At 40.7% G+C, this 26,642-nt stretch overlaps 1 protein-coding gene across 3 annotated transcripts in view; it reads right to left on the reverse strand.

Moving 5' to 3' along the window:
* The window catches only part of Trim37 (tripartite motif containing 37), a 127,951-nt gene extending 103,068 nt beyond the window's left edge, over positions 1-24,883 (reverse strand). For 2 of the 3 annotated variants that reach the window (XM_060387053.1, XM_060387052.1), the window contains exons 1-8: positions 24,468-24,876; positions 21,818-21,919; positions 14,300-14,340; positions 12,900-13,016; positions 10,306-10,393; positions 9,333-9,455; positions 6,207-6,330; positions 3,959-4,026 (exon numbers count right to left, since the gene is read on the reverse strand). In XM_060387053.1, the coding sequence (XP_060243036.1) occupies positions 3,959-4,026; positions 6,207-6,330; positions 9,333-9,455; positions 10,306-10,393; positions 12,900-13,016; positions 14,300-14,340; positions 21,818-21,919; positions 24,468-24,488 (684 nt within the window). In that variant the 5' untranslated portion in view covers positions 24,489-24,876. Of the gene's footprint in view, positions 1-3,958; positions 4,027-6,206; positions 6,331-9,332; positions 9,456-10,305; positions 10,394-12,899; positions 13,017-14,299; positions 14,341-21,817; positions 21,920-24,467 lie in introns of all 3 variants that reach the window. The other variant, XM_060387051.1, reaches the window with a different exon arrangement.
* Positions 24,884-26,642: the final 1,759 nt, after the last annotated feature.

Consider the following 26,642-nt stretch of genomic DNA (forward strand, 5'->3'; position numbering starts at 1 on the left):
GAAATCAAAAAGACAACCAGGCGGTGATGGTGCACACCTTTGATCCCAGCACTTGGGAGGTATTAGTAGGCAGATCTCTGAGAGTTTGAGGCCAGCCTGGTCTACAGAGTGAGCTCCAGGTCAGCCTGGGCTACCCAGAGAAACCCTGTCTAGAGAAACAAAAACAACACAAAACAAAACAAACACATACACACACAAAGAAATTTTAAAAAGACAAAAAAACTTTACAAAGCATTTACCAGATAAGGATTTACATCTGGTTTTTTGTTGTTGTTTTTTAATATAAAGATTCTGCATGAGGCTGAGGCAGGAAGACACTAAATTCAAGGGAAGTTCAGGCAACTTAGACACTCATTTAAAACTACGATGTCTTAGGTTTCTACTGCTATTACAAAACACAGGATCAAAAGCAACTTAAAGAGAGGCAAAGATTTATTTCTGCTTATAACTCTCAGGTCATACTCTGTTCCTGAAGAAAGTCAAGGTAGGAACTCAAGGCAGAAACTTATGCCTGGGCTATGGAGGAATGCTGCTTGGTGACTTGCTCCTATGGCTTATTCAACCTGCTTTCTTACACCAGCCAGGACCACCTGCCTAGCAGCAGCAAGCCCCTACTGAGCTGGGCCCTCCCACATTAATCATCAATCAAGAAAATAGCCTAGGTTGGAGAGATGGCTCAGAGGTTAAGAGCACTGGCTGCTCTTCCAGATGTCCTGAGTTCAAGTCCCAGCAACACATGGTTGTTCACAACCATCTATAGTGAGATCTGGTGCTCTCTTCTGACACACATGCAGGCAGAATACCGTATACATAAATAAAATGAATCTTAAAAAAAAACAACAACAACAAAAAAAAACTTCAAAGCCACTTTGGCAGGCAGAGGCAGGTGAATCACTGTGAGTTGGGGCCAGCCTGGTCCACAAAGCAAGTCCAGGACAGCCAAGGCTACACAGACAAACTTTGTCTCAAAAAAAAGAAAGAAAGAAAAAGAAAAGAAAATAGCCTATAGACTTGTCTACTGCCAATATGCTAGAGCCATTTTCTCAGCTGAGGTTCCTGTCCCCAAATAACTAACTTGCATCAAGTTAAGAAAAACTAGCTAGGACAAACAACAAAGAATTATAAAAACTAACAAAACAAACAAAAAAACTAACAAAAGACAAAACTCAATAATATTATAGGCAGAAGATTTGAAGAGAACTTCAACAAATATGCATGGTAAGCAAGTGTAAGAATTCCCAATATCACTAAACACAAATAAAAATTACTGCCATAAAAATACTCATAAAAACAGCTACTTTGAGAAGATTATGCCATGTGCTAGCAGTACTGCAATGGAACTTATACAATACAGGTAGGAATATAAAATAAGCAACTTGTTCAGAAGACTGTCAGCAATTAATTAAAAATTAGGGCTGTAATCGAGACTGATAGCTCAGCAGCCATCAGCATGCAGTGTTCTTTCAAAGGAGCAGAGTTCAGTTCCCAGCGCCCACAACCATGGACACCTTCAGAGGGACCCAACCCTTCAGGCCTCTGCATCCACCACCCCACAGTCACATATACAAATATATAAATAAAACAAAAGAAAACAAAATTTAATTATTTTATTTTTAAAATTTTTTTCAGACATTTGACTACATTTTTCTACATTTGACTCAGCCATCTGTATGAAGTAGACCTAACAGGAAGAGAAATCACATATCCATGTAGAGATTTGTATGAGAATGTTCATAGTAGCTCTAGCTATACCAGCTACAGCTAGTCTTTGTTGTTTATAATCAACCCAAATGAATATAATCAGTTGAACATAAAGTGAACACTAAGCAATTACAAAAAAGGATTTATTGATGTATTCAGTACCATGAATAAAACTCAAAAATAATTTTGCTGAAAGAATTTAAATATAACATGAGTATGTGAGAGTCCATTTTTATATAGCTATAGAAAAATATCAATGTATGATAGAAACCAAATTGGGAGCTACATGGAGAGAGGAGTGAGTGAACAAAACACAAAGATGTACAAAAATAAAAATGTATATTCATCTTTGTGACAACAGTGATGATTTAAAAAATATATACATTTGTCAAACATACAAAATCACATACTTTCAACACATGTATTATGGTTAACATCAGTTGTTTAAAAACAAAACAAACAAATCCTCAGGCACGCACTCAGTACACTGCAGTTGGTATAAAGTTACCCTATTTCTCCAGCAGAAGGTTGCCAGACAATTCATGTCAGGGATAAGTCTTTGGCCTACTATGCTGGGTGTGATACACACTCCTGTAATTCTACCTAGCATCTGGAAGGCTGAGTCAAGAGGATCATGAAAGGGAGACCGTCCTGTGCTACACAGCAAGTTCCAGGACCGTATGTGCTGAATAACTCTCAAGATGCTGTCTCAAACAAACAAATCAGAATAAGCTTCCTGAGAAGAAAATAAGGGTAAAATGGGGCTGGAAAGTTGGCTCAGCAGTTCAAAGTGTGTACTGCTCTTGCAGAAGTCACAAGTCCAATTCCTAGCAGCCATACTAGGTGGCTCACAAACACCTATAATATAGCGCAGCAGGAGATCCAACGCGCTCTTCTGGCCTCCATAGGCAGCTCTAGTCACATGCACATAACCACATGTATATACATAATTTAAAATAACATAATTTTAAAAAGTATGAAACAATAACTATTGTCTGAGATTCAACAGGTATTTCTTTAATGCTAAACTTTAACAGAAAATCAATATATTTAGGTAAATGGCAATATCCATCTGCCTTAATCTACTACTTAAATCATAGAGGAAAATTTTATAAATTTTCAAATGTCTTGGGTTGTCCCTCTTTCCCCATCCCAAAGCATGGGGGTACATACTTTTAATCCCAGCACTCAACAGTAAGAGGCAGACAGATCTCTGAGAGCTTGAGGCCAGCCTGGTCTACCTAGCAAGTCCCAAGGCTTTAACAAAAAAAAAAAGTTATTCTATTTTGATATATCATCATGGACCTTATTTAAAATATCTTTGGATTTCCCCTCCTCTCCCTAGCTAAAAGCTGGGGAAAAACATTTTGAAAAGATATGGTACAGTATCTTTCTTTGTGTTACTTTTTGAATGCTGTGATAAAACACTGTGACCAAGGAAATTTAGAAAAGGAGGGTTTCCTTTGGGGTTTACAGTTTCACTAGACAGGGAAGATGTGCCAACTCAAGCTGCAAGCTAAGGGCTCACATTTGCAACCACAAACAGGAAGCCATTAGAGTACACAGAGATGGGAATGAGGAGTTGGTGGCAGGAGGTTTTTAAACCTCAAAGCCCACAAGACACACACTTACTCCAGCAAGGCCACACCTCCTAAAGCTCCCCAAGCTGCAGCAAATGTGGACTACTTCAAAAGCCTAAAAATATGGGACATCTCATTCAAACCACCACACCTTGTGATCCCCTCTGGAAACAATGGCAGAAGTGCTACAAATCTGAGGTCATACTAAGGCACACTATGAGATCCTACCTCAAAAAATAGAAAAAAGGAGGGAGAGAGGATAAATTATTTCATGAAATCAAGTCCAGGTATTATGTGACCTAGAATGGCCTCAAAAGCTCTATATAGCATAGGCTGGACTCAAATTCATGGTCCTTGGGCTGGAGAGATGGCTGTTAAGGTTAAGAACACTGGCTGTTCTTCCAAAGGTCCTGAGTTCAATTCCCAGCAACCACATGGTGGCTCACAACCATCTACAGTGAAATATGGTGCCCTCTTCCAATGCACAAGCACACATTAAGGCAGAATGTTATATAAATAATAAATAAATAAATCTTTAAAATAAGAAAATTCATGGTCCTTTTGCCTCAGCCTCCTAAAGATTACAGCTGAGCGTTACCAAGCCCAGCAAAGACTATTTCATTCTATTTAATATTTAATGCTCACCCAGCAGCACATAAACAAACGTATTTCATCACCTGATGTTCTACCTCCTGAAGTAAAGATTCCAACAGTTCTGTTTCTTGAGTAAGAGATGTCTTCTGACCTGTTTAAAAGGAGCACAACAACAACATTCAGGTTCACTACTGGTTTAGGAATGAAATGAACTTCCTATGGTCATTCTGCAAAAAGAGATCCATTGCAACTGAGCAAACCTTTATTACACTTACCCCAATGACTTTCCTAGAGCTTTAAGAAGCAGAATACATTTTAAAAAGGTAGCCTGGAAACAAGAACACAGGAGGTAACCCTACGTATCTTAAATAACTTACAGGTCGGGGCTAGAGTGTGGTAGAGTGCACGCCTAGCCTACACAAAACCCTAGGTTAATACTTAGATGGGCATAAACCAGGTATGGTGAACTTGTAATCCCTGTGCACAGAGGGTAGAGACAAAAGGGTCAAGAACTCAAGGTCATCAGCCTATGGTGGTGCACAGCTTTGATCCCAGTGCTCAGGAGGCAGAAGCGGCACAACTCTTGAATTTAAGGCCAGTTTGGTCAACAGATCAAGTTCCAGAACATCCAGGGCTACAATGAGAAACACTGTCTCAAAATACAAACAAACAAAAAGAGAATTTAGGGCCTTACTTAGTTACATTGCCAATCTGAGGCCACCTGAGCTATGTGAGACACTACCTAAAATAAGTGATAAAAAAAAAAAAGTACAGTGACAACCTTGGGTTGAATCTGTAGTACCGCAAAATAAATAAATAAAAATCCACATTACAGACAATAACTGCACTGGAAAAGAATACTACTTAACTCAGTGAGCTGTTGAATTATGGCGTCAAGAGGTCATGGAGCTGGCTCCACAGGTTAAGTAGCAGCTGCACAAGCATGAGGACCTGGCAAGGACAGGAGTGTGCGCCTAGAACCTCAGTGCTGGGGAAGGAGATGCTAGCAGCTGTGATCGGTCAGGATAACCGAAACGGAGCGTCCTAGTACACAACTACCAACAACTCTGTGTGTATGTATATGGGGGGGGGAGGGTTGATGCCCTCTTCTGGATTCTTTGGGCACCTGCATTCATATGTACAAATATTCACATATACCCACATATTTAAAACTAAAATAAATCTAAAAACAAAATTTAAACAAGAAAAGAATAAAGATACCCAACTGTAACCTCTAACCACTGCATGTGCACATACTAGTGCGTATATTTACACACACATCTATATACCACTAAAAAAAAAAAACAAACACATTTTTAAATTAAATTTTAAAAATGTGTACTGCTGACATACTTGATTTTTAATTAACTAAAGAAATCAGGAAAACTTATAAACAAAAAGCAAGGCCACATACAAACATGCATTTGGTTACTATTCAAAATCATATTCACAGAGAAAACTAATTAGTTTATGTACTTTATTTTCTTTTTAAATTAGCCAGCTGTAGTGTTTTGAATGCTAGCACTCAACAGACAGAGGCAAATAGATTTCTCTCTCTGAGATTGAAGCCAGCCTGATCTGCACAGTGAATTCCAGAGCAGCCAGGACTACACAATGAGTAACACACTGTCTCAAAACACCCACCCACTCATACCCCCCCAACACACAGTGAGTAACACCCTGTCTCAAACACACACACACACACACACAAACCAAACAACAAAACAAAGCAAAGCAAAACAACACAAAACAAAAAACAGCCAGGGATTTAAATTCTTTTACTGAAAGGTGGAGGCCATTCAGGCCATAGCAAGCATGGGGCAGTCAGAGGGCAACCCTGTAAGCAAATTCTCTCCTTCCACCATGTGGGTCCTGCAAACTGAATTGAGACTGTCAGGCTCAGCAGTAGGTGCCTTCACTGGCTGAACCATTTTGTGTGACACCAACAAGAATCTATTTTTTTTGTGGAGCCTTGACTGTCCAGGAACTTGCTCTACAGACCAGGCTGGCCTCAAACTCATGAAAATCTGCCTGCCTCTGCCTCCTGAGAAAGGCATCTTTAGTGGAAGTATTTTTCTTCGTTGTGGGAGAGGGGGAAAAAAAACTTACGAATAATGAAGTTCACATGCCATTTAGGATTTTCATACAATGGCTGTAAAAAGTTTGTTTTGATCACTGCCTAACAGAAGTTAGACTTATAGTCTAGATTATACAACATGGAGCACCTAAGATTGCATCCTAGCATTAACAATTCCTTAATTTACTCCTTGAAGACTGGACCACAAGCAAGGTCAGGATGTGCTGTTCTCCAGCAGAATAGAATGCACTCACCCATGAGTGTTATGAGCTTATTTTTCAGCTGTGTGTCTAATCGTGCAATCATCATCTCCACAGCATTCCTAATTTCCCGAACGCGCTCGTCCTTGGCACTTCTTACAGCCTCTACATTTCTTTCCTAAAAGATCAAATAAATTAACTGGAGTCCTTTATAACAGAAGAACATGGCAATGCAACCTTGTACTTACTCTTGAAATAGCTAATTACCCCTTTAACATTCATAACCTAGAAATACGTGTGTGTGTGTGTGTATATACATACATACATACATACATATATATATAGATAGATAAATATATATCCTTTTTTTTTGAGACTGGCTTTCTCTGTCTAGTCTTGGCTGTTCTGGACTCACTATGTAGACCAGGCTGGCCTCAAACTCCAGAGATCCATCTGCCTCTGGCCCCCCATTGCTGGGATTAAAGGCTTCTACCACCACTGCCCAGTCATAACCAATTATTTTTAACTGTTTGTATTGTAAAGTAACACTGCTTTTAAAAAACTCTATAAATCTGGGGTAAGCAAGGTGAAAGATGTTTGCCACACAACCTGAGCTTAATCCCTGGAATCTACACAGTGGGAAAAGACCTAGTTCCTTCAAGTTGTCCTCTAACCTCCAAAGTGAAATGACTCAGTATGTCGGTGTCTACCACAAAGCCTGATAACCCAAGCTCAAGCTCAAAGATCCACAGTAGAAGAGAACCAACTCCTACAAGCTGTTCTCTGACCTTCACATGCATGTACTCACACACCTGCATGAGCAAACAAACACACAAATGCAATGAATTCTCAAAATAAACAGTATAATTAAGTTTCCTATGATTTAAGAGACATAGCAATAAAAACATCTACAATTACAAAACTGTCTGGGTATGTTGGCACATACCTATTATGAGAGCCAGCTTCAACTACAGAGTCTGAGACTATCTTGGCTATTATGAGACCCGGTCTTAAAACAGACAGAAAAAATTAGGTAACAAGGTAACCAAATTTCAGTAACAATAAAAAGCCCCAGTCACATTTCAAATAAGAAACTACTCTATAACAACAAAATGACCAGGGTTACAGTGATGGTTCAGTAGTTAGGTTCAGCAGCTCTTCCAGAGGACCCAGGTTCAATTCCCAGCACCCACAAGGCAGCTCACAACTGTCTTTAACTCCAGTTCCAGAGGATCTGATACCCTCACAAAGACATACATGCAGGCAGAACACCAATGCACATAAAAATAAATAAATCATTTAAAGAAAAAAATAAGAAAAGAAATGTGGATTTACAGACAGGAAAAACAAACAAAACAAAAACAAAAGGACCTAAGAGATGGTTCTGCAGCAAAAAGCACTTCTCACCAAGCCTGACAAGTGCTGAGTTTAATCCCTTTGAGCCATACAGTGGAGAGAACTGATACCAGCAAGCTGTCCTCTGACCTCCACAAGAGTGCCATGGTACACTCATGTACACATACACACAGGCTTAAACAAAAACGGCTAGTATGCATCCAAAAATACCCTAAAACAAAAAGGATTTTGTTTTGTTTGAGGTTATTCCAAGAGTCTCATGCATTCCAGGCAAAACTAGAACTCGCCATGTGCTAAAGGCCCTGAACTGATTCTTTTGGCTCCACTTCTCCAATGCTGAAATTATTGGTCACATGCCACCATGTCAAACAAAAGATGTTTTTAAATCCAATGTGTTTCTCTAGTTCATAAAGATTTTTTTTTCAGAACTACATAGATAGTTCTTTTTCCAAGATTGCTAAATATATGCACTAGATTTCAAATCAATGTACCACAAAAGATAAAGAGCTGTTTTGTCTATACATCCTATTGCTATATCTAAGTAGAACCCTCAACCTAGAATAGCCTCCTACTGCTGCCAAGAAAAATTTGTAATAGTCATACAAGATCAGCTAAAATCAATTCACCTACCATGTTTTTCAAAAGAACTTTGTAGTATGCATGCAATTCAGCTATTTAATATGGAAAGAGTGTTACAAATGATTTCATTCTTCATAAGAATACTTGCTGGTAGATTATTAATGAGACACACACACACACACACACACACACAAACATACTCATTCTGGCAACTTCAACAGCATATATTCCAAAAATATATTTAGTATTTCTTTGAAAATTATTACATTTTTCCAAAAAAATGTGTGTGTGTGTGTGTGTGTGTGTGTGTATATATATATATATATATATATATATATATATATAGCAAATAACTAAAACTGACCCAGTAACTTTTTTTTACTTTTTCTTTATATATGAGTTTGTGTCTATGTGGGTATATACCACATGTGTGAGAGTGCCTGTGGAGCCAGGAGGAGGAGCTTACAGGCAGTCCCCTGAAAAAAACATCAAGCTTTTTTAACTGCTGAGCCATCTCTCCAACCCTACACACTGCATGTCATAGTATTAAATAATTACTCTTTCTACTCTGTGGAGCCAATTCAACACACACACATACAAAATAGTTCAGGAGCTAGAGAGATGGCTCAGCAGTTAAGAGCACTTGTTGTACTTGCAAAGGACCCACATTTGGTTCCCAGCACCCACAGTAACTCTAGTTCCAGAGAATCTGAAACCTATTTCTAACCTTAAAGGACATCAAGCATGTACATGGTACACATACATGCATGAAGGCAAAACATATATATATGAGACAAAAAAATAGGGCCAATGTGGTGGCACATGTCTTTAATCCCAGCATTCGGGAGGCAGGGGCAGGTGGATCTCTGTAAATTCAAGGCCAGCCTGGTCTACAAAGCAGGTTCTAGGAGATCTAGTGTTACACAGAGAAACTCTGTCTCAAAGAACACCTCCCCCAACACCCCCCCTAAAATAAAAAGAAAAAAAAAATATTACCAGAGTCAATACTGAGGCTAGAGAGATGGTAGAGCTAGTAAAGTGCTTCCTGTATGAGAATAAAGGCCTAAGTTTGACCCCAACATCCACATAAAAGTCAACACTGTGGAGGCAGAAACAGGATCTCTAGCACTTGCTGGCCCACCAGCCTATCAAATCTTTACTTTGAAAATCTTGATTTCGACATCTGATTTATATAAGAACAAGGAATCAAAAAAGGTTATCAATTTCATGTAAAAGTAATCTTACCACTTCTTGAACTAAGCTGATCAATTCCATCAGACGTCGACGAAGTTTGGCTACTTCTTCATTCACTTTAGTGACGTGCTGTTCATAGATTTCTGCCAAAGGTTTAAACGTGTGTCCACCATGCTACAGGAACCAATATGAGTAGTATGAGGAGGTTTCATACATTTCAACTGCATTTACATTCCTCTTTAACACTCTACAAACAGTAGCAAACTGATAAATATTTTCAAATGAATTTCACCTTTTTATATCACCTTTATCTTCTTAAAACAAGCCAGTGCTTACAAGAAATTACCCTGACAATGTAGCAATGCTTTCAAGAGTCTATATACTAGACATTAAGAAAATAATGGAGCCAGAGCTACACAGAGAAACCCTGGTGAAGTTTAAGGCCTGGTCTACATGCTAAGAACCCTATCTCAAAAATCTCTTAAAAGCTTGTATGGGAGTGCATTCTTGTAGTCCCAACTCTGGATAGAGGCTGAAGTAGGAGGAAGTGGCAATTATGGGAATGGTGAGGACCTCTGGACTGTTAGGTAATATATATATTCACACTCACATTACTTCAGAAGCATCTGAAGTATAAAGAGCAACTGACCAGTACTCAAAGCAAAGTCCCTGATCCTGGGCTGGGGGGTCTAACTTACTGACATGGTACTGACAAGGCAAGCACAAGGCCCAGGGTCAATTGCTAGCACCACAGAGGGGAAAAAAGGGAGAAAAACGTTAAAATGTACACTATGTATTTTATACACATTAAGCTAAGAAAGCAGTATCTATCCTACATCAACACACCTGCCCAAAGAGGCTCTTTTAGCAGAAAGCACAACACCTTTAACAAGGCATACATAAACAGGTAAAATACACTTCCATTCTCCAGAGTAAAATATTTTATTCCATTTAAATCAACTAATTATATCAATGCTTTCTAGTATCTAAACCAGAGAGACGATGCTAAATTTGTTCTGCTCACCATTCCTCCCCAAAGTGCACACTGATGGCAGATACACTTCTTACAAGTCCAGCAAAACACACTAAGCTTTTCATGGTGGTTTTCACATCTATTCGTTATGAAAAGAAAAGATAAATTAAAACATGAATATAATTTTCAACAAATTTCTAAGCTAAGGCAAACAGATCAATTTAAAATGGATATAGCATCAATAAAAAAAGCACAATGTATTCAACGGCTTCTAAGAATTACGATAAATGACACGTGAACAAAATTTTTAAACTTTAAACAAGCAAATTATAGATTTCTTTCTAAATAAAATACACCACTTCCTTTCATCAGTATATACAAAATACTCTCCCTCTACTTCGTGATTAAGACTGTCATGTGCCAGGTGCAGTGGCACAAGTCTGTAATCCCAACACTCTGGAAGGCAGAGGCAGGGGGATCTCTGTGAGTTCAAGTCAGCCAGATCTACAAAGCAAGTCCAGGACAGCCAAGGCTACACAGAGAAACACTGTCTTGAAAAACCACAGAGGACTGTCATGCTAATCTTTTAACAAAAGCATATGTACAAGAACAAGTAATTTTCCTCTAACTGGCCAATAATAACAATCAAGACATCTTAGCTGCACAATGTCAATACCAGGTCCTTATTAGAAATGTACACTCAACTTCACATTTTCTCGTAATGCAAATGTCCACATGTAAAACAATAAAGTTCAATACTGTGCTCTCCTCCAAATCTTTTATTGTTTTTTGTTTTGTTTTTGTTTTTCCAACAGGGTTTCTCTGTGTAGCTTTGGCTGTCCTGGGCTCATTTTGAAGACCAGGCTAGCCCCAAACTCACTGAGATCCGCCTGCCTCTGCCTCCCAGAGTGCTGGGATTACAGATGTGTACCACTGCGACCAGCCTCCCCAAAATTTTTATGTTGAAAATTAACCTCCAAAGTGACTCGGCTGGAAGGCAGCCAAGTCAAAGAAAGTCAAAAGTCAAAAAAGTCAAAAAAAGAAGCTTCACAAGAAACCAATCCTTCATCAAGTACCTTTGCTCTTGGATTTCCTGCCTCTAAGACTACAGGAAAAAAAAAATTTTAACACTATTTAAACTACCCAGTTACCTAGCACACTAATGTAGACCCTCACCTTAATCCAAAAGCTGAGTACAGTGGCACATCTCTGTAATACACTTGGGAAGCTGAGTGTCAAATTTTTTTAATTAAAATAAAGATTGCCAGGTGAGGAAACCATAGGACATCTACTCCTTCTTTGAGAGGCACTAATATAAAAATGTAAAAGCCCAACAAAAAGAACCTTTCCAAATAGTGATTATCTCCGTATTCCACAGCAATCACTGATGAAATGTGTTATATTTAAATTTCTCGTTACGACCACCACAATGCTAAAAGTAATAGCCTACAGAATCTAGTGTAGCTGGAACAGTGGTAGAAATAACTCCCACTTTTATTTAACTATTTTATTTAACTATTTAATTATGGACTAGCACGCCAGGCATCAACCGAGCACAGTGGCACAAACCTGTAATCTCTATACCCAGAAGGATGGCTAAACTACATAGTGACTGGTCAATCTGGATACACAGCAAGAGCCTGTACCAAGAAAACTAGCCAAACAAATAAAAACAGATCAATTTGGCCTCCTCCTATTTCCGCTATGCTGTTTACTTTTATTTTTCTTTGTTAAAAAATATTCGTTACTTTTTATTACTTTAAATTATGTGTACATCTGTCTGTCTGTGGTTACGTTCATGTATGTGCAGGTGCCAAGGAAGACTGAGGCTTTGTGTGGCCCTGGAGCTGCAGTTACAAGAGACAAGTGAGTGACATGGATCAGAGGAGTCCAATTTGGGGCCTCTGCAAGAGCAGTATGCACGCATACCCACTGAGCCATTTCTTTAGCCCTCATGGTCCTAGTTCTATAGAATGATAAATAAATAGGTCTAAGCTTTATTTCCAATGACCCCTCTAGTTTCAACTTAAACACACTGCATATACAGTTACGACTTTATTTTTAAACATTTAACATTTCTGGACTCTCTCTTAACTTTCTACCTTTGATCTATTCCCAATAACACTCTAGATATGACCAGTATCTGTAAACATCCAATATAAAACTACTTGTTATTTTCTATCCAAAATTTGTTTCCATTATAATTTTTAACAAGACTATATCACTGTATATTGCTGTGCTCCTGTAAATCAGTTAAAAAGAAATAATCCATTTTTTCCTTTGTATCTCCTAACCTAGCACAGTACTTTGTACCTCTGTGTGTGGGTGAGTGGTTATGAAATATTTAAAAACAGAAAAAAATTTTAATATTAAGTAACAAATGGAAGCTTAACATTAACCTTCTCACAGATAACAGAGAACTAGCAACATAGTGTCCCAGGTCTTGAAGCTGAAACCAGGGAGCACTTACTTCATGTGCATGTGGCCCTAGGTTCAATCCCCAGTACCCATACATACATAGACATACTTGAGCAAGTACACACGCAAACCAATTATTTAAGTATACCTACACAAATACACAAAGTGTCATTAAAACAGCACATGGCACAATCTATTAACTACTCAACAAAAACCCAAGCACGCACTTGTCCTTCTCGTTTTCTTCATGTTTGCTGAGACTACACAGCTGGAGAGTATCAAGCTGCTGTGTCACTTCTTCTGCCCAACGACAATTCACTAGTTCCCGTAACTGGAGTGGAGCACTGAAAAGAAAATCCATATATGTATATATATTCTCTCAGACAGCCAAGAGTTTTCTAAAATAAGAGTTGCTCAAAACAGAGCACATGATTATTAAAACAACAATAGCCAGATATGAAAAAACACATCTGCAATCTTTTCACTGAGGCTATAGAACTGAAGAGTTCAAGGGCAGTTTTGGTAAAATGAGTTTGAGCTGGACTAACCTACACAGTGAGGTTCTGTGTCAAAAAAGCAAAGAGGCAATGAAAAGTACACTTTGTGACTTATTTTTTTCGCATTCATATATATATCACACACACACACAGCAATATGTACCAACTAAACACTAATAATGATAATTCAAATTATAAATTTTTAATTTTAATTTCTTAGCCTAAGTTTATCTGTACAAACTGATACCACTGGCCTAGAACACAGTTCAGTGGCAGCATATAAGTGTGAGTACCATCACAACAGCAAGTTTTCTCCTCATAAAGTAATGTGAAAAAATAAAACAGCAAAAGGTAGTCTTTGGCACTGTAGCCTAAAATCACCAGAAGTAGAAACGAGCTAAGTGACTCTCAATATGAACATAAGTCAGTCCAGGGGTACTTATAAAAGGGTTATCAAACACTTGCTTAAATGACTTACATACACACACCATCAGTCAAATATACCCACTGATTTTACGACGGGAAAAAAAAAACAAATTATAAAGCCAGGTATGAAGCACATGCCTGTAAATACTATCACTTGAAAAGGAGCATGGTTCAAGGGGTTCAAGTTTATCCTTACAGGTAGAAGCTAGCCTGGGCTACATGAGAAACTATCCCAAAGAGTAAAAAAACATCAAGGAAGAGAATCAAAACAGTAAGTACTGTGTGTGCGGTTTCAGGTATGTAAGAATATTCACCACCTACCTCAGTCTCCTGAGTTCTGAGACTACAGCCGTGAGCTACCAAGACCAATTACATTTTTGTTTAAATTAAAAAGTTAAGTCACACAATAATTATGTGAGAAAAACAAGGGCACAACATAATCACACAATACATTCAACAAAAATTTAGTCAGGCATATAGTTGACGCACTGCTTTTTCTGGACCTACTGATCATTTCCTACGCAACTTTATCACAAACTAAAAGAAACGCAGAACACTGCAGAGTTGGAGGAGGAAGGGGGAACCTGCCTTTTTATATTCCAGGACATCCTCTGACCCTGGGCTTTTATTTCTGTTACCATTTTCCATATATATATATATATATATATACATATATATATATATATAAACAGCAAAACACTTACCGACAATGAGGACATTGAGCTCTCTGCTCTGTCAGCCAGCGCTAAGGAGACAAAAAAAAATTAATTTCACAAAAACACCATTACTTTATATATCTAGTCATTATAAACTGCATTTAATGAGTTTAACTCTCTAGTGCCTACATTTATTTTAGAGATACAAAAATAACAGGCAATCTACTATCTCTTTTTCATCATTATCATGATAGGAACAAACTTTAAAAGGGATAGAACTCACCCCAAAATAGTTAAGCACCTACTCTCCCAAAGGAAAGGAAGTGATTCTGGGCTAACTGGCTATCACAAAGATGAAATCCTATAGAAATAATGTTGTCACTCTATCCTCAAAAATAAGCCACAGTAACTTTTTTCTTGTAACTAATTACAAACCACTGAGTTTAAGGTACTCCAAATTTACTTTGTAGAAAGCACACTAACTCTAAGGTATCCACCGTGGGCGTGTCCGTCAGACCTAAAATCACAAGTAAGCACTGCAGCAGCAACTCTTCAGGTCTCACAAGCACTTGATGGGTTGGTAAATTAAACACCCAGGAATTCTGGTTTCCTTGTAACTGTACAACATTTCTGAAGATAATAATGTCTGTCTCTACAAAACCCTAAACTGGTGATGACTCAGCAGAAAAGGAAGCTTGCCTTCAAGGCTGAAGACTTGAGTCTGAACCCCAAATGTCATCCACACGGTAGAAAAGAGCTCTAACTCCCATAAGTCATCCTCTGACCTCCATATGCTGTCCCATCCACACACAAATAGATGTAATAAAAACTCTCAATTTTATTAACTTCATGCATGCATGTGTGTATGTACCGTGTCTGCCACATTTACGAAAGTGACTGAGAAAGCCAGAAGCCAGTGCTGAATCCCTGGAGCTGGAGTTACATGCAGTTGTGGGCTGCATTAGGTGGGTGCTAGGAACTCAGATCTTCTGAAACAGCAGCAGGTGCTCTTAACAGTTTAGTCATCTCTCCAGCCCATAATTTCATCTTTTAAATTACCTTAGGAGCATTTGTGTGGTGACAAATGCCCCCAATCCTGGCACCGTAGTGATAGAAGCAGGAGGATCACAAGTCTGAGGCCAGCCTCTTCTACATTGTAAATTCTACGCCAGCCAGGACTACACAGCAAGAGTATATCAAAAATATTAACAAAACAAACCAAAAAAAAACACTTATTACTGGATAGGAACAGTTGTATTCCATGCATAAAACAAATACTTGGGAGCTGGAGAGATAGCTGAGCAGGTAAGAGCATCACCTGTTCTTCCAGAGCACCCAGGTTTGAGTCTCAGCTCCCACATGGAGGCCTCCAACTGTAACTCCAGCGCCCTCTTCTGGCCTCCTCAGGCACCAGGCATGCAAGTGCACAGACACACATGCACCCAAAACACTCACCTATCTAACATTTAAAAAAACACCTAAAGCAGGGAGATTAAGACTCTAAACCATTTTCTGTAACCAGACTAATGGTGGTGATGGATGTTCTTAATTATCAACTTGATTAGGTTTAGAACCACTGTGGAGACATACTTCTGGCTGCGATTCTGTGGATATTTCCAAAGAGGTTTATTTAAAGTAAGGCCAAGCCTGAATATGAATGGCACCATCACATGGACACAGACCTTGCACTGAATAAAGAGGGAAAAGGAGAGTGAGCTTTGTACCAGCATTCACCTGCCTCTGCTGTCTGACTGTGGAGATGATGGACTGGCTGCCTGTTTCATATGCCTGATGATATAGTTGGATCTCCTTCTGCCACCATAACTACCTACCATGATGGACTATCTTCAACTTGGATTCTGAAACTATGTCCTTCCCAATATAAGCTGTTTTTGTCAGGTATGTTGTCACAGTATTAAAAAATAAAAAACTAACGTAAGAACTTCAAACTTTGTTTTAATTATTGGTGTTGGAGGTTGGTCTAACGCTAACTACTGGCACTCTGGTTCATTAAATGGCCTATACCTGGGCAGGGCAGAAGGGGGTAGGCATGGCTATAGCTCCTGGGCTTTTGAAGACCAGAGAATTGTGAGAATCAGGAGGAAAATAGGAATAGAGAAATACGGAGGATCCCAGGATTGGTTAATCTGGAGAAGAAACCATGTGGGGCTAGAAGGAAGGACTCTAATAATGTCAAGAAAAGGCCCAGATGAAGAATAAAAGCAAGTACTTTTAAGATTATGGTGGAAGAGGAGGATTAAGGAGGATAGCATTAGGTGAGGCCTGGGAGGTAGAGTTGGATGGTGAAGTGATTCAGACAGTATAGGTAGGAATATCTGCCCGGCTCAAGGTAAATAAGGCAATTATAAAATCTAATTAAGTGCCTGTGTCTTATTATTTGTGATAGCAGGTTAGATAATACCAGCATGATTTAGGGCTAATAATAATAAACATTACATAGTCCAACTCTCATTTTTATTTTATTTACTACAAATACTGTTCAAGGTAAACAATCCTACACTGCTAACTCTCAAAATAAGTTATTTATCACTTTGAATTCCTATAAAAAAATAAACTTTAACATTAAAGTGAGGGTCCTAAGGAAACCTTGAAGAATAACATTCTCCTGGGAATGTAGCCCAGTTGGTGAAGCACTGACCCAGCATGCTCAAGGACCTACTTCAATCTCCTACACTGCTTAAAACAGGGCATGGAGCCCAAGGCACACATCTGCCATCCTAGCTCTTGGGAAACAGAAGTAAAGAAAATCAAAAGTTCAAAGTCAGCTCTGGTTACAGTCAGAAGCCAGCTGGTGTTACATGAGACCCTAGCAAAGAAAATGATAAAAAAAAATAAAAAATAAAAAAAATTTAAATTACTATGCAAAGAAAGCAAAGACAGAAAGGGGAAAGGAGCAAATGGAGAACCTCACTGTTCTTAATAATCTTGAATAATATTTCTATGGTCCTGATACTGAAGAGTTGGTTCTGAAATCTGGAAGGAAGGGACGAGGAAACTGCACTATCAGTCATAGTTGAAAAGCACTCACTCCAAATCAGGCACTATGCCCAGGCCTGTCCCTGTGGGATCTCACTGTGTCCTCACAGCAGCCTGTGGCATGAGGCTGGAGTCAAGTTTCTTCCTCTGAATATATCACTCTTCTACTAAGACTTAGCTTTCCACACCTTCCTTCAAGAAATGGTTCCAGCCACACCTCTTCAGTTACATCCTATGGTCCAGCAAAATTAAGCTTTTAAATGTTTCCTTTTCTAATCACCATATTCATCAACACCTTTCTTTGTCTAGAAAAATCCCAATCATCATTTAGATTTTAATTAATATGACACTTCCTTCCAAAAGCTCTCCATGAACGCCACAGATTTTTCCTTTTGCTTTTTCTGAGCCAGGATTTTGTTCTACACTCCAAGGCAGTCTTTATTTTGTTTTTTTGAGACAGGTTTCTCTGTGTAGCCATGGCTGCCCTGGAAGCTATTTGTAGACTAGGCTGGCTTCAAACTCATAGAGATTGGCCTGCCTCTGCCTCTCTGAGTGCTAGGATTACAGGCGTGGGCCAGCCTGCTCCAGAATAGTCTTAAACTCATTATATAGCTCAGGCTAACCTCAAACACTACATGTTCCTACCTCAGCCTTTTGTGGGCAAGGAAGGGAAAACTGACCAGTCAAAAGTCCTGGCATGCCCAGACACTACCAGGAGAGCCCCAGAGGTCTTGGCAACAATATTTAAGAGGAAAGAAGACCCTCTTTCACAGTGATCATACTGAAAATCAGTATCAAGTGAGCTTTTGCCCCTTCTGCTTCATGGAAGGCTTGTCTTCCCTGAGCTCACTTCAAAGTCTGTTCATGGTGTTGACTCATGATCATTTCCAAGCCTGTTATGCTGTGACACAAAGATGTCTACTGCCTTTTTCTACAATGTGTACTCTGCTATAGATTACAAACAATGGATATGCTAACATATTTAAAACTTATCTTTTTTTTAAAACTTAAAAATTCTTGTGGGCTAGAGAGATGGTTCAAAAGTTAAGAATGCTGGTTATTCTTCTAAAGGTCCTGAGTTCAATTCCCAGCAAACACATGGTGGCTCACAACCATCTATATTGAGATCTGGTGCTCTCTTCTGATGCACAGGCAGAATGCTGTATAAATAATAAATGATATTTGGGGGAAAAATTTTGTGGGGCTGGAGAGATGGCTCAGTGGTTAAGGGCACTGGCTGCTCTTCCAGAGATCCTAAGTTCAATTCCCAGCAACCACATGGTGGCTCACAACCATCCATAATGTGATCTGATGCCCTCTTCCAGGATGCAGGTGTACATGCAGCTAGAGCACTCATATACATAAATATAAATAAATCTTTAAAAAAAAAACACAAAAAGATTCTTGGGAGCTACAGGAAGCCCACCTGAATCTACCTCTCAAGTCAGATGGATGCCAGTACTGCCAATTCCTCCCCCTTTCCCTAGTATGGGACCCCCCTCCCCCAACTACCAAAACCATGGATCCAAAGTTTCAAATATGCACCAAAATTTTTTTCTCCCTAACTTACTTAACTTTGTCTTCTGCCCTCATATATGTTCCAATAGCCTGTCAGGTCCTGGTGTTTCCCACATCCAAGAGAGTGCCAAAGCAGATGGTCTAAATAAGCAGACTGTGTCAAGCTGGCTGCAGGTGTTATCAGGTCCTAGATAGCACGAAAGACAGCCTGCTCTGTGTTAAGAGCATTGCTCAAAAGTAAAGCACTTGCCAGTTGCCATATACAAGGTCCTAGGTTTAAACACAAACACCACAACATTCAACAACTAGATCCAGTACCCATATATAGATAGCTAGAGCTGCAAGTAAATCCAAATCCTCAGAGTAAATAAACGCACTAGAAAGAAGAGGGAAAGGTACAAAAAACAATCAACGAGGTATAACATAATAAGCAGAGGTCACAAGCAGTTTCAAAACTTTCAAGCACTCTCAAACCCTTCATCAACAAAACCCAGTCTAGACAGACTCCAAGTATTCACTATAGTGATGGAGACCAATCAAGTCTCTGTAGCTGCAGTTTCAAAATTTAAAAATATCATGTATAGTGACTGATAAAATACTAGAATAAAACCTCACAAGTAGATACTATTTTCTAATTTCTCAAATATCTTTTAGCAACTTTCATTCATTGCCAACTAATTATGGAACTTAAAAAACAATCTGAATCCTGTAGCTAAAGAAACAAAGCTAAAAATGATTAAATATCTCCTTTTATCAATGTGAGAACTAGTTTCACATGTAACCTAGATCTGTACATAATAGTAGCAACATACACAGGCTTTCTTCTTTCTTCTTTTTTTTTAAGACAGGATTTTTCTGTGTAGCTTTGGCTATCCTGGAACACACTCTGTAGACCAGGCTGGCCTTGAGCTCACAAGAGACCTGCCTACCTCAGCCCCCAGGCATTGAGACTAAAGGCGTGCACCAACACTGCCCGGCCATATAACTGCTCTAAAACAGACACAACTGGATTCAACTTCAGCTCCACTATTTGATAGTCCTGTGACTAGAAGAAAATAATTTAAGTGTTATAGAAATTACTTTTTTTAAATTTTTTCAATACAGGGATTCTCTATGTAGTCCTGACTGTCCTGAAAAAAGCTCTGTATAAATAAATAAATAAATAAATAAATAAATAAATAAATAGCTCTGTAGACCAGGCTACCCTTGAACTCACAGAGATCTGCCTGCCTCTGCCTCCCAAGCGCAGGGACTAAAGGTGTGACCCCAAAAATGCCCAGTTAGAAATTACTCTTGACAAGAAAACATTTCCCTCTATTTCACTTGTTCCTTGTTTGCTTTTGAATGTCAGTTGCTTGTGAAGACCACTTGAACTAGCCAGTTCTCTCCTTCCCCTGTGGGACTGAACTCCTATCACCAGGCTTGGAAATACGTACCATTACCTGCTAAGTCATCTTAGCATTCCCACTCTGTCTTTTATGGAAAAATAAGGAAATAGGAAAAAAAATCTTTTCAAGACAGCGTTTCCCTGTGTAGCCCTGGCTGTCCTAGAACTCACTCTGTAAACCAGGCTGCCCTCAAACTCAGAGATTCACCTGCCTCCGTCTCCTGAGTGCTGAGACTAAAGGTGTGAAACACCACTGCCTGGCAGGAAATAGAAATTTTGAGATGAAGAGTACATTACATAGTTTTACATAATTTTAATTTTCATCTGAGTCATGTCAGCAGGGCAGTTTCAACCATGCATTTGCACACGTGCTACTGGCTGTGCACACACAACCAAAATAACTTTTGTTTTATACATTGGACTTTATTCATTTCCTTTGAGGTCATTTCATTATTAGCATTTTTTTTCATTTACCCATAAATGGTAAATGATAGTACATATATTTCAGTGTCATCACTGTAGTTGAATTCCTTAATCAGACTTAAATACCTTCAAGGAGGGTTGTCTATCATTTATTTTAGTATCTCTAAATTCCAAACATAAATCAGACAAACATGTTGCGAAGTACTTGTTAAATGCGTGACTAGAGGTGAGTTAGAGGTGGAAGTGCACTTAGAAGGCAGATCTCTGTGAGTTCAAAGTCATGGTCTACATATCAAGTTCCAGGCCAGCCAGCACTATGTAGAGACTTGATCCTCAAAAAATAATGTTTAATATTAAAGAGTGAAAATAAAATTACAGCAAGCTTTGTTTCCAGAGACACTCAATTTCTTAGATGTCATAACTGACTGTTTACTTGTCTTCAAAATACAATACAAACTGTGCTCAGCCAGCAGGGTGGCACTTGCCTTTAATCACAACACTCATGAAGCATAGGCAGGTGGATCTCTGAGGCCAGCCTGGTCTACAGAGTGAGTTCCAGGACAGCCAGGGCTACACAGAAACATTGAAACACATGCCCCTGGACCCTCCCCCCAAGAATTGGTTCTATTGGACTGGAGGAATGGTTCAATGGCTGAGAACGTTGGCTGCCCTTCCAGAGGATGCTGGTTCAATTCCCAGTACCTACATAGAAGCTCAAAACCTTATGTAATTCCACTCCCTGGAGATGTGGCGCCCTCTTCTGGATTCCAAGAGCACACATGGTGCACAGACACATATGCAAACAACAGACACAATTTACATTTTAAAATGGTGCAATATTGAGAAGCTTTTATTAAACAAACATTTTAAAAAGGAACATGGAGCTGGGCATGGTGACACACGCCTTTAATCCCAGCGAAGGCACAGGCAGGCAAATGTGAGTTTGAGACCAGCGTGGTCTTCAAAGTGAGTCCAAGACAACCAAGGCTGTACATAAAGAAGCCCTGTCTCAAAACAAACAAACAAGCAAAAAAGGGACATGGTTAATACTTACAGTGCAGCATGTATAAACAAAATATATAAGGCATGGTGGAGCCCTCTTTAGTCTCCGAGGCAGAGGCAGGTGGATCTCTGTAATTTTGAGGTCATTCTAGGTCAGCTAGAGCTACAGTGTAAGACCTGTCTCAAAAACAAAACAGTAATAACAAAAACTGAACGCACTTAAAAGAACTACAACTTACCCTAATACAGCTGAAACAACAAAGCTTGGAGCAATGAGGACACAGCCGGGCATCACGCAATTTCTCCATACAAATGAAACATCGGAAAACCTCAGCAATGCTCTGAAAACAAAAGATGTAGGGTTCCCAGATTACACTAAGTAAAGAACATGTTAAAAAAAAAGACTTCACTCAAGGCCAGGCATAATGGTGCACAACTTTATTGCCAGCATTCAGGAACCAATGGCCGTCTATCTCTGCTAGTCTTAAGAATATGCATAGTGAGTCCCACAGACAAGCCATTAAGACTTGGTCTCAAGAAAAACAAAAAGTAGGAAAAGAGGAAGAAAAAAAATTCACTCAACATTTACACTTACTTGGAGCTTATAACGCCTCAGTTTTAACTGTATTCCCAACTCAGAACTTGGTTAGTCAGAACATCTAGAAAACATGCTTGTTTGTGTTTTTATTTTTTTTATAATCTTTAATCTTTTTAAAAAACATTTTGTTCATTTATTATGTATATAATATTCTGTCTGCATGTAGCCTGCCACCAGAAGAGGGCACCAGATCATCTCACTATAGATGGTTGTGAGCCACCATGTGCTGGGAATTCAACTCAGGACGTTTGGAAGAACAGAGTGCTCTTAACCTCTGAGCCATCTCTCCAGACCCAACATGCTTGTTTTTAATAAGCTTGATGATGATTCCAAGAAAAACATATGGACTAAGAAAGTAGCCTAGGCAGTGAAGCGCTTGCCTTGAAAGCATACAATCTGAGATCCCCAGAAACCAGGTACGATCCAGTGTAGTGCTGCCTGTCACCCCAGCAACGATAGAAGACAGCAAGCACACACACAGCCCTGGACACTCACTGCCTGCTGGCCTGGCTAACTGGTGAAGTTCCAGGCCAATGGAACCCCGTCTCAAACAAAAGGTGCAGTGTATGACCAATAAGTCTCCTCTGACCTCCATGTGTACCATAAACACACACACACACACCCCTACACCTTGATACACATTTTAAAAAAAGAAAATGAAAAGAGGCTATATGTAGAAATATTCTTACTGGGGTACTTTAATAAAAGTAAGAATGTGACTTCAGCCCTCATAACAAATATTAAGTAAATTACAGCATCCACGCCTTGCACGGTGGTGCACACCTTTAATCCTAGCTATTGGGAGGCAGAGGCAAATGGATCTCTGTGAGTTCATGGCCAGCCTGGTCTACAAAGAGTCCCAGGACAACCAGGGCTACACAGAGAAACCCTGCCTCAGGAAATATATTATATATATATATATATATAGCCTGAAATATCCTATGCTCAACATCTTGGCCTAGATATCAGACATCTGCCTGCTTCTGCTTCCCAAGGGCTGGGATTAAAGTATGCACCCCCATGTCCAGACAAGGGGTAAATTTTTAAAAGATACACTGGTACTGGCAAGGTGGCTCAGCAGGCAAAGGCTCCTGCTACCAGGTGTGGAGACCTTAATTCCATCCCAGCTGGTAGAAAGATTCATCCCACGTGGTAGAAGAACCGATTCCGAATTGTCCCGACCTCGGCATGAACTCACCAATGAATGCACGCCCATAAGCACACTAAATAATCAATTAACTAATGTGAGCTTGAGAATCTAAAAATTTTTGTGTCCCTTCTGACATCTAGTGAACAAAAAAATTGTAAACAGGAAAGTGTTCTAAAAGGTTGCACACAGGGAAAAACATACAATAGCATCTTTCTTAAATTTCAGAAGAATCCTTCTTGAAAGTAATTGACAAAATTAAAAAAAAACTAAAATTAAATGTGCTGTTACTGTATATCTTAAATTTCTGCAGTACCAACGTTTGTTTTTACTCTAGCCAAGAAAACTTAAACCATCCTAAAACCAAGATAAGCTTACAAAACCTTTATACAACGTTCACAAGAGCAATTAAGTAGAAAATTACTCATGATTCTAATCATGACTGCAAACTGAGAGATGCGGACTAGACCTAACCGGTGCTGGGAAGACAAAAAGGCCACTGGAGTGAATAAGGGTTCATCTCAAGTGCTAAGTTACCCCTTACTTTTTTTGTTTGGTTGGTTGTTTTGTTGTTGTTGTTGTTTTCGAGACAGGGTTTCTCTGTATCCCTTACTTTTTAAAAGCAAAATTATATAGTGTTTTAGTGTCCAGAAGGTTGAAATTTTTATTATTACTACATCGCATAGTTGTATCCCAGAAAGGAATCGTTTTTGATGCTTCTAACCTCTGCGGAAAGATCCCAACCATGAAGTCACCTTACGAGAATCAATGCTGGAAACTAGTCTTTATTCGGACAGCAGAGTGGAGAAGTGTGTGGTCCCTACAAAACGGAGCGCGGAGGGTGAGAAAGGTTTTATTCACTCCGAGCGAGTTGCGGCGAGAAAGCGGGGCAGGTCCTGCGGATGAATCTGCAGTTTCGCTCGGGAAAGGCTCAGCCTTGCCAACGGCGACGGGCGCAGGTGCCAAGAAGGCATCGCTGAAAAGCCGCAGCACCTGACTGCGGCTCGGCTTCGGCACCCTGAGGGCGGCAGAACCCGCGGGCCGGCCTGCCTCCTCCCTCCCCGCGGCCGGGCACGGGCGAGCCCAGCGCCCCGGGGCGAAGAGGCTCCCCCGGGCGGCGGCCACCCTCCGCAACGACCCTCACCTCCACGCTCTGCTCGTCCATCGCCTCCGGCTCTCGGCGGGGCCCTCGGCGACCCTCGGAGTCCGTGGTGTGCGCTGCGAGGCGCCGGCCCGAGGTCGCCAGGTCAGCCGCGCCCACCTCAGCAGGCTCCCCCGACAGTGCCACCTCCGCGCCCCATGCCGTCCAGTCCCCCGCCGGCTACCCCCACTTCGCCATTTTTGACCCGCGCGCCAGCCCCGGGGCGGAGACGGAGGGCTAGCGGTAGCCGCCGCGCCTTCCTCCCGCCTCAGCAGCCGGCCAGCGTCCGCGTGGGAGCCTCGGCCCACGTGACGCCGGCGCGCGCCTGGGGAACGGCCGCGGGGCCGGTCCGCGGCGAAACAGGCGCTGCGGGGGAGTCGCGGGCACCAACGGTAACCAGGGCAGCTGGAGGCGCGGCAGCTGGGCAGGCGCGTCGCGCACGCGCACTCGGCGTCGCGGGCGGGGCGGGAGGAGAGGCGGCCGCCGGTTCCCGCGGTGCGCGCGGCGCACGAGCCCCGGAGGGGCGGGGCGTAGGGCGTGTCCGGCGTCGGGGGCGGGGCGGAGGGGGCGTGCCGGGCGTTGGCGCGGAGCTCGCTACCAGAAACGTAGCCGCCGCCTTGTGCGTGTGTGGTCCTGAGGTGGACCGGGCTGGGAGGTTTATTTGCGTTCTCCGCACCCTCCATGCGGATCCCTGCGGTCTGTGGCTCACCTAACGGAACCCTTGAACCGCGTGCTTACGGTGTTTGCTTTCCGCCTCTGGGATGAAACGCGGATTTTAAAGCGTTTTTAGCCTTCTTTCCCCCTACCATAGTAAATGCAGTTCGAAAGCTCCAATTGTGATGGACAGGCTGTTTTTGCTGGCTTACTGTTATTCTGAGACAGGGTCTCTGTAGCCCCTGTTGGACTATATAGGCTAGTCTCGAAGCTTCCTGAATTCAGGATTGCTGGCAAGAGGCGCTACTACCATGTCTGCTTCTACTACGCCTTTTTTGAGTTGTTTCTGCTTTGGGAACTAAGACTACTGTCTATATTATTAAGCATTCATTGGCGATCGCCTCGCAAATTTCCTGCCTCAAAAAATTAGGTTGCAACATTGAGGGTGTGTGAGACAGTAGACCTAAGTCAAACACTGAAATCTTACTTTTTCTCTTGAGTTTATTACTTAATTTATAAATTCCAATCTAGAGAATTAATAATCTAGAAAGAAACGTCTAGTGGTTAGAGACTTTCTTTTTTTTAATTACATGAGCCACAGACAAAATTTATGGATGCTAGACAGATGGCCTGGAGGTTAAGAGTACTTGCTGCTCTTGAGTAGGACCGCTTTCTCTGTGTAATACAATTTCTATGGGGCCTGGACTTGGCTTTGCAGAGTAGGCTGGCCTCGAACTCACAAGAGATATGCCTGCCTCTGCCTCCCACCTGCTGGGATTAAAGGCCTGCTGGACCAGTTTCTAATTTCAGCTTTCACCTTTGGACTCCACCTTGTACTGCAGCTCCAGGTGCTCAGATATGTTTTCTAGCCTCCTAAAATACCCCCACTCACATGCACACATATGAACATAACCCAAAATAATCTATGCACACACAGAATTTAAGAAAATAAATCAGAGGTTGAAAATGCTTTGACTTCAACTCATTTACGGTCTTGGAACTAGATACCAGTTTATAGTTGCACAATTATTTGTACTAACGTGTCCTTTTTAATTATACCTTTTTTGTTGTTGTTGTTCTCGGATAGTGTCTCATGTGGCCTGCACTGACCTGAAACTTGCTATGTAGCATATGCTGGCCTTGAACTCATGCCTCTACCTCCTAAGAGCTGGAATATTATAGAAGTGTGCCATAGCATTCCGTTTACACTTTAAAATTGTTCATTTCATTGTGTAAATTTTACCTCAAATAATCGTGAGGGTCAGGGGTGTTTAGCCTTTAATCACTGGGCAGAAACAGGCAGATTTTGAGAACCAGCTTGAAGCAATAGTGAGGTCATGTCCAAACCCCAAAAATCTCATGTTGAGATTGGCACTAAGAATCACTCCCTCCCTGTTCTGGGCCTGTGTGCCCCGGGGCATAGCCTCCAGACCTCTGCCACCCTTGCAATAGCCTGGTGACCAGGTTTCCGGACATATCCAGCTACCACCTGGAATTCCTCTCCATGCAAATGAAGCATTCTGA

Source organism: Meriones unguiculatus, chromosome 7 (genome assembly GCF_030254825.1).
Source record: "Meriones unguiculatus strain TT.TT164.6M chromosome 7, Bangor_MerUng_6.1, whole genome shotgun sequence".
NCBI lineage: Eukaryota > Metazoa > Chordata > Mammalia > Rodentia > Muridae > Meriones > Meriones unguiculatus.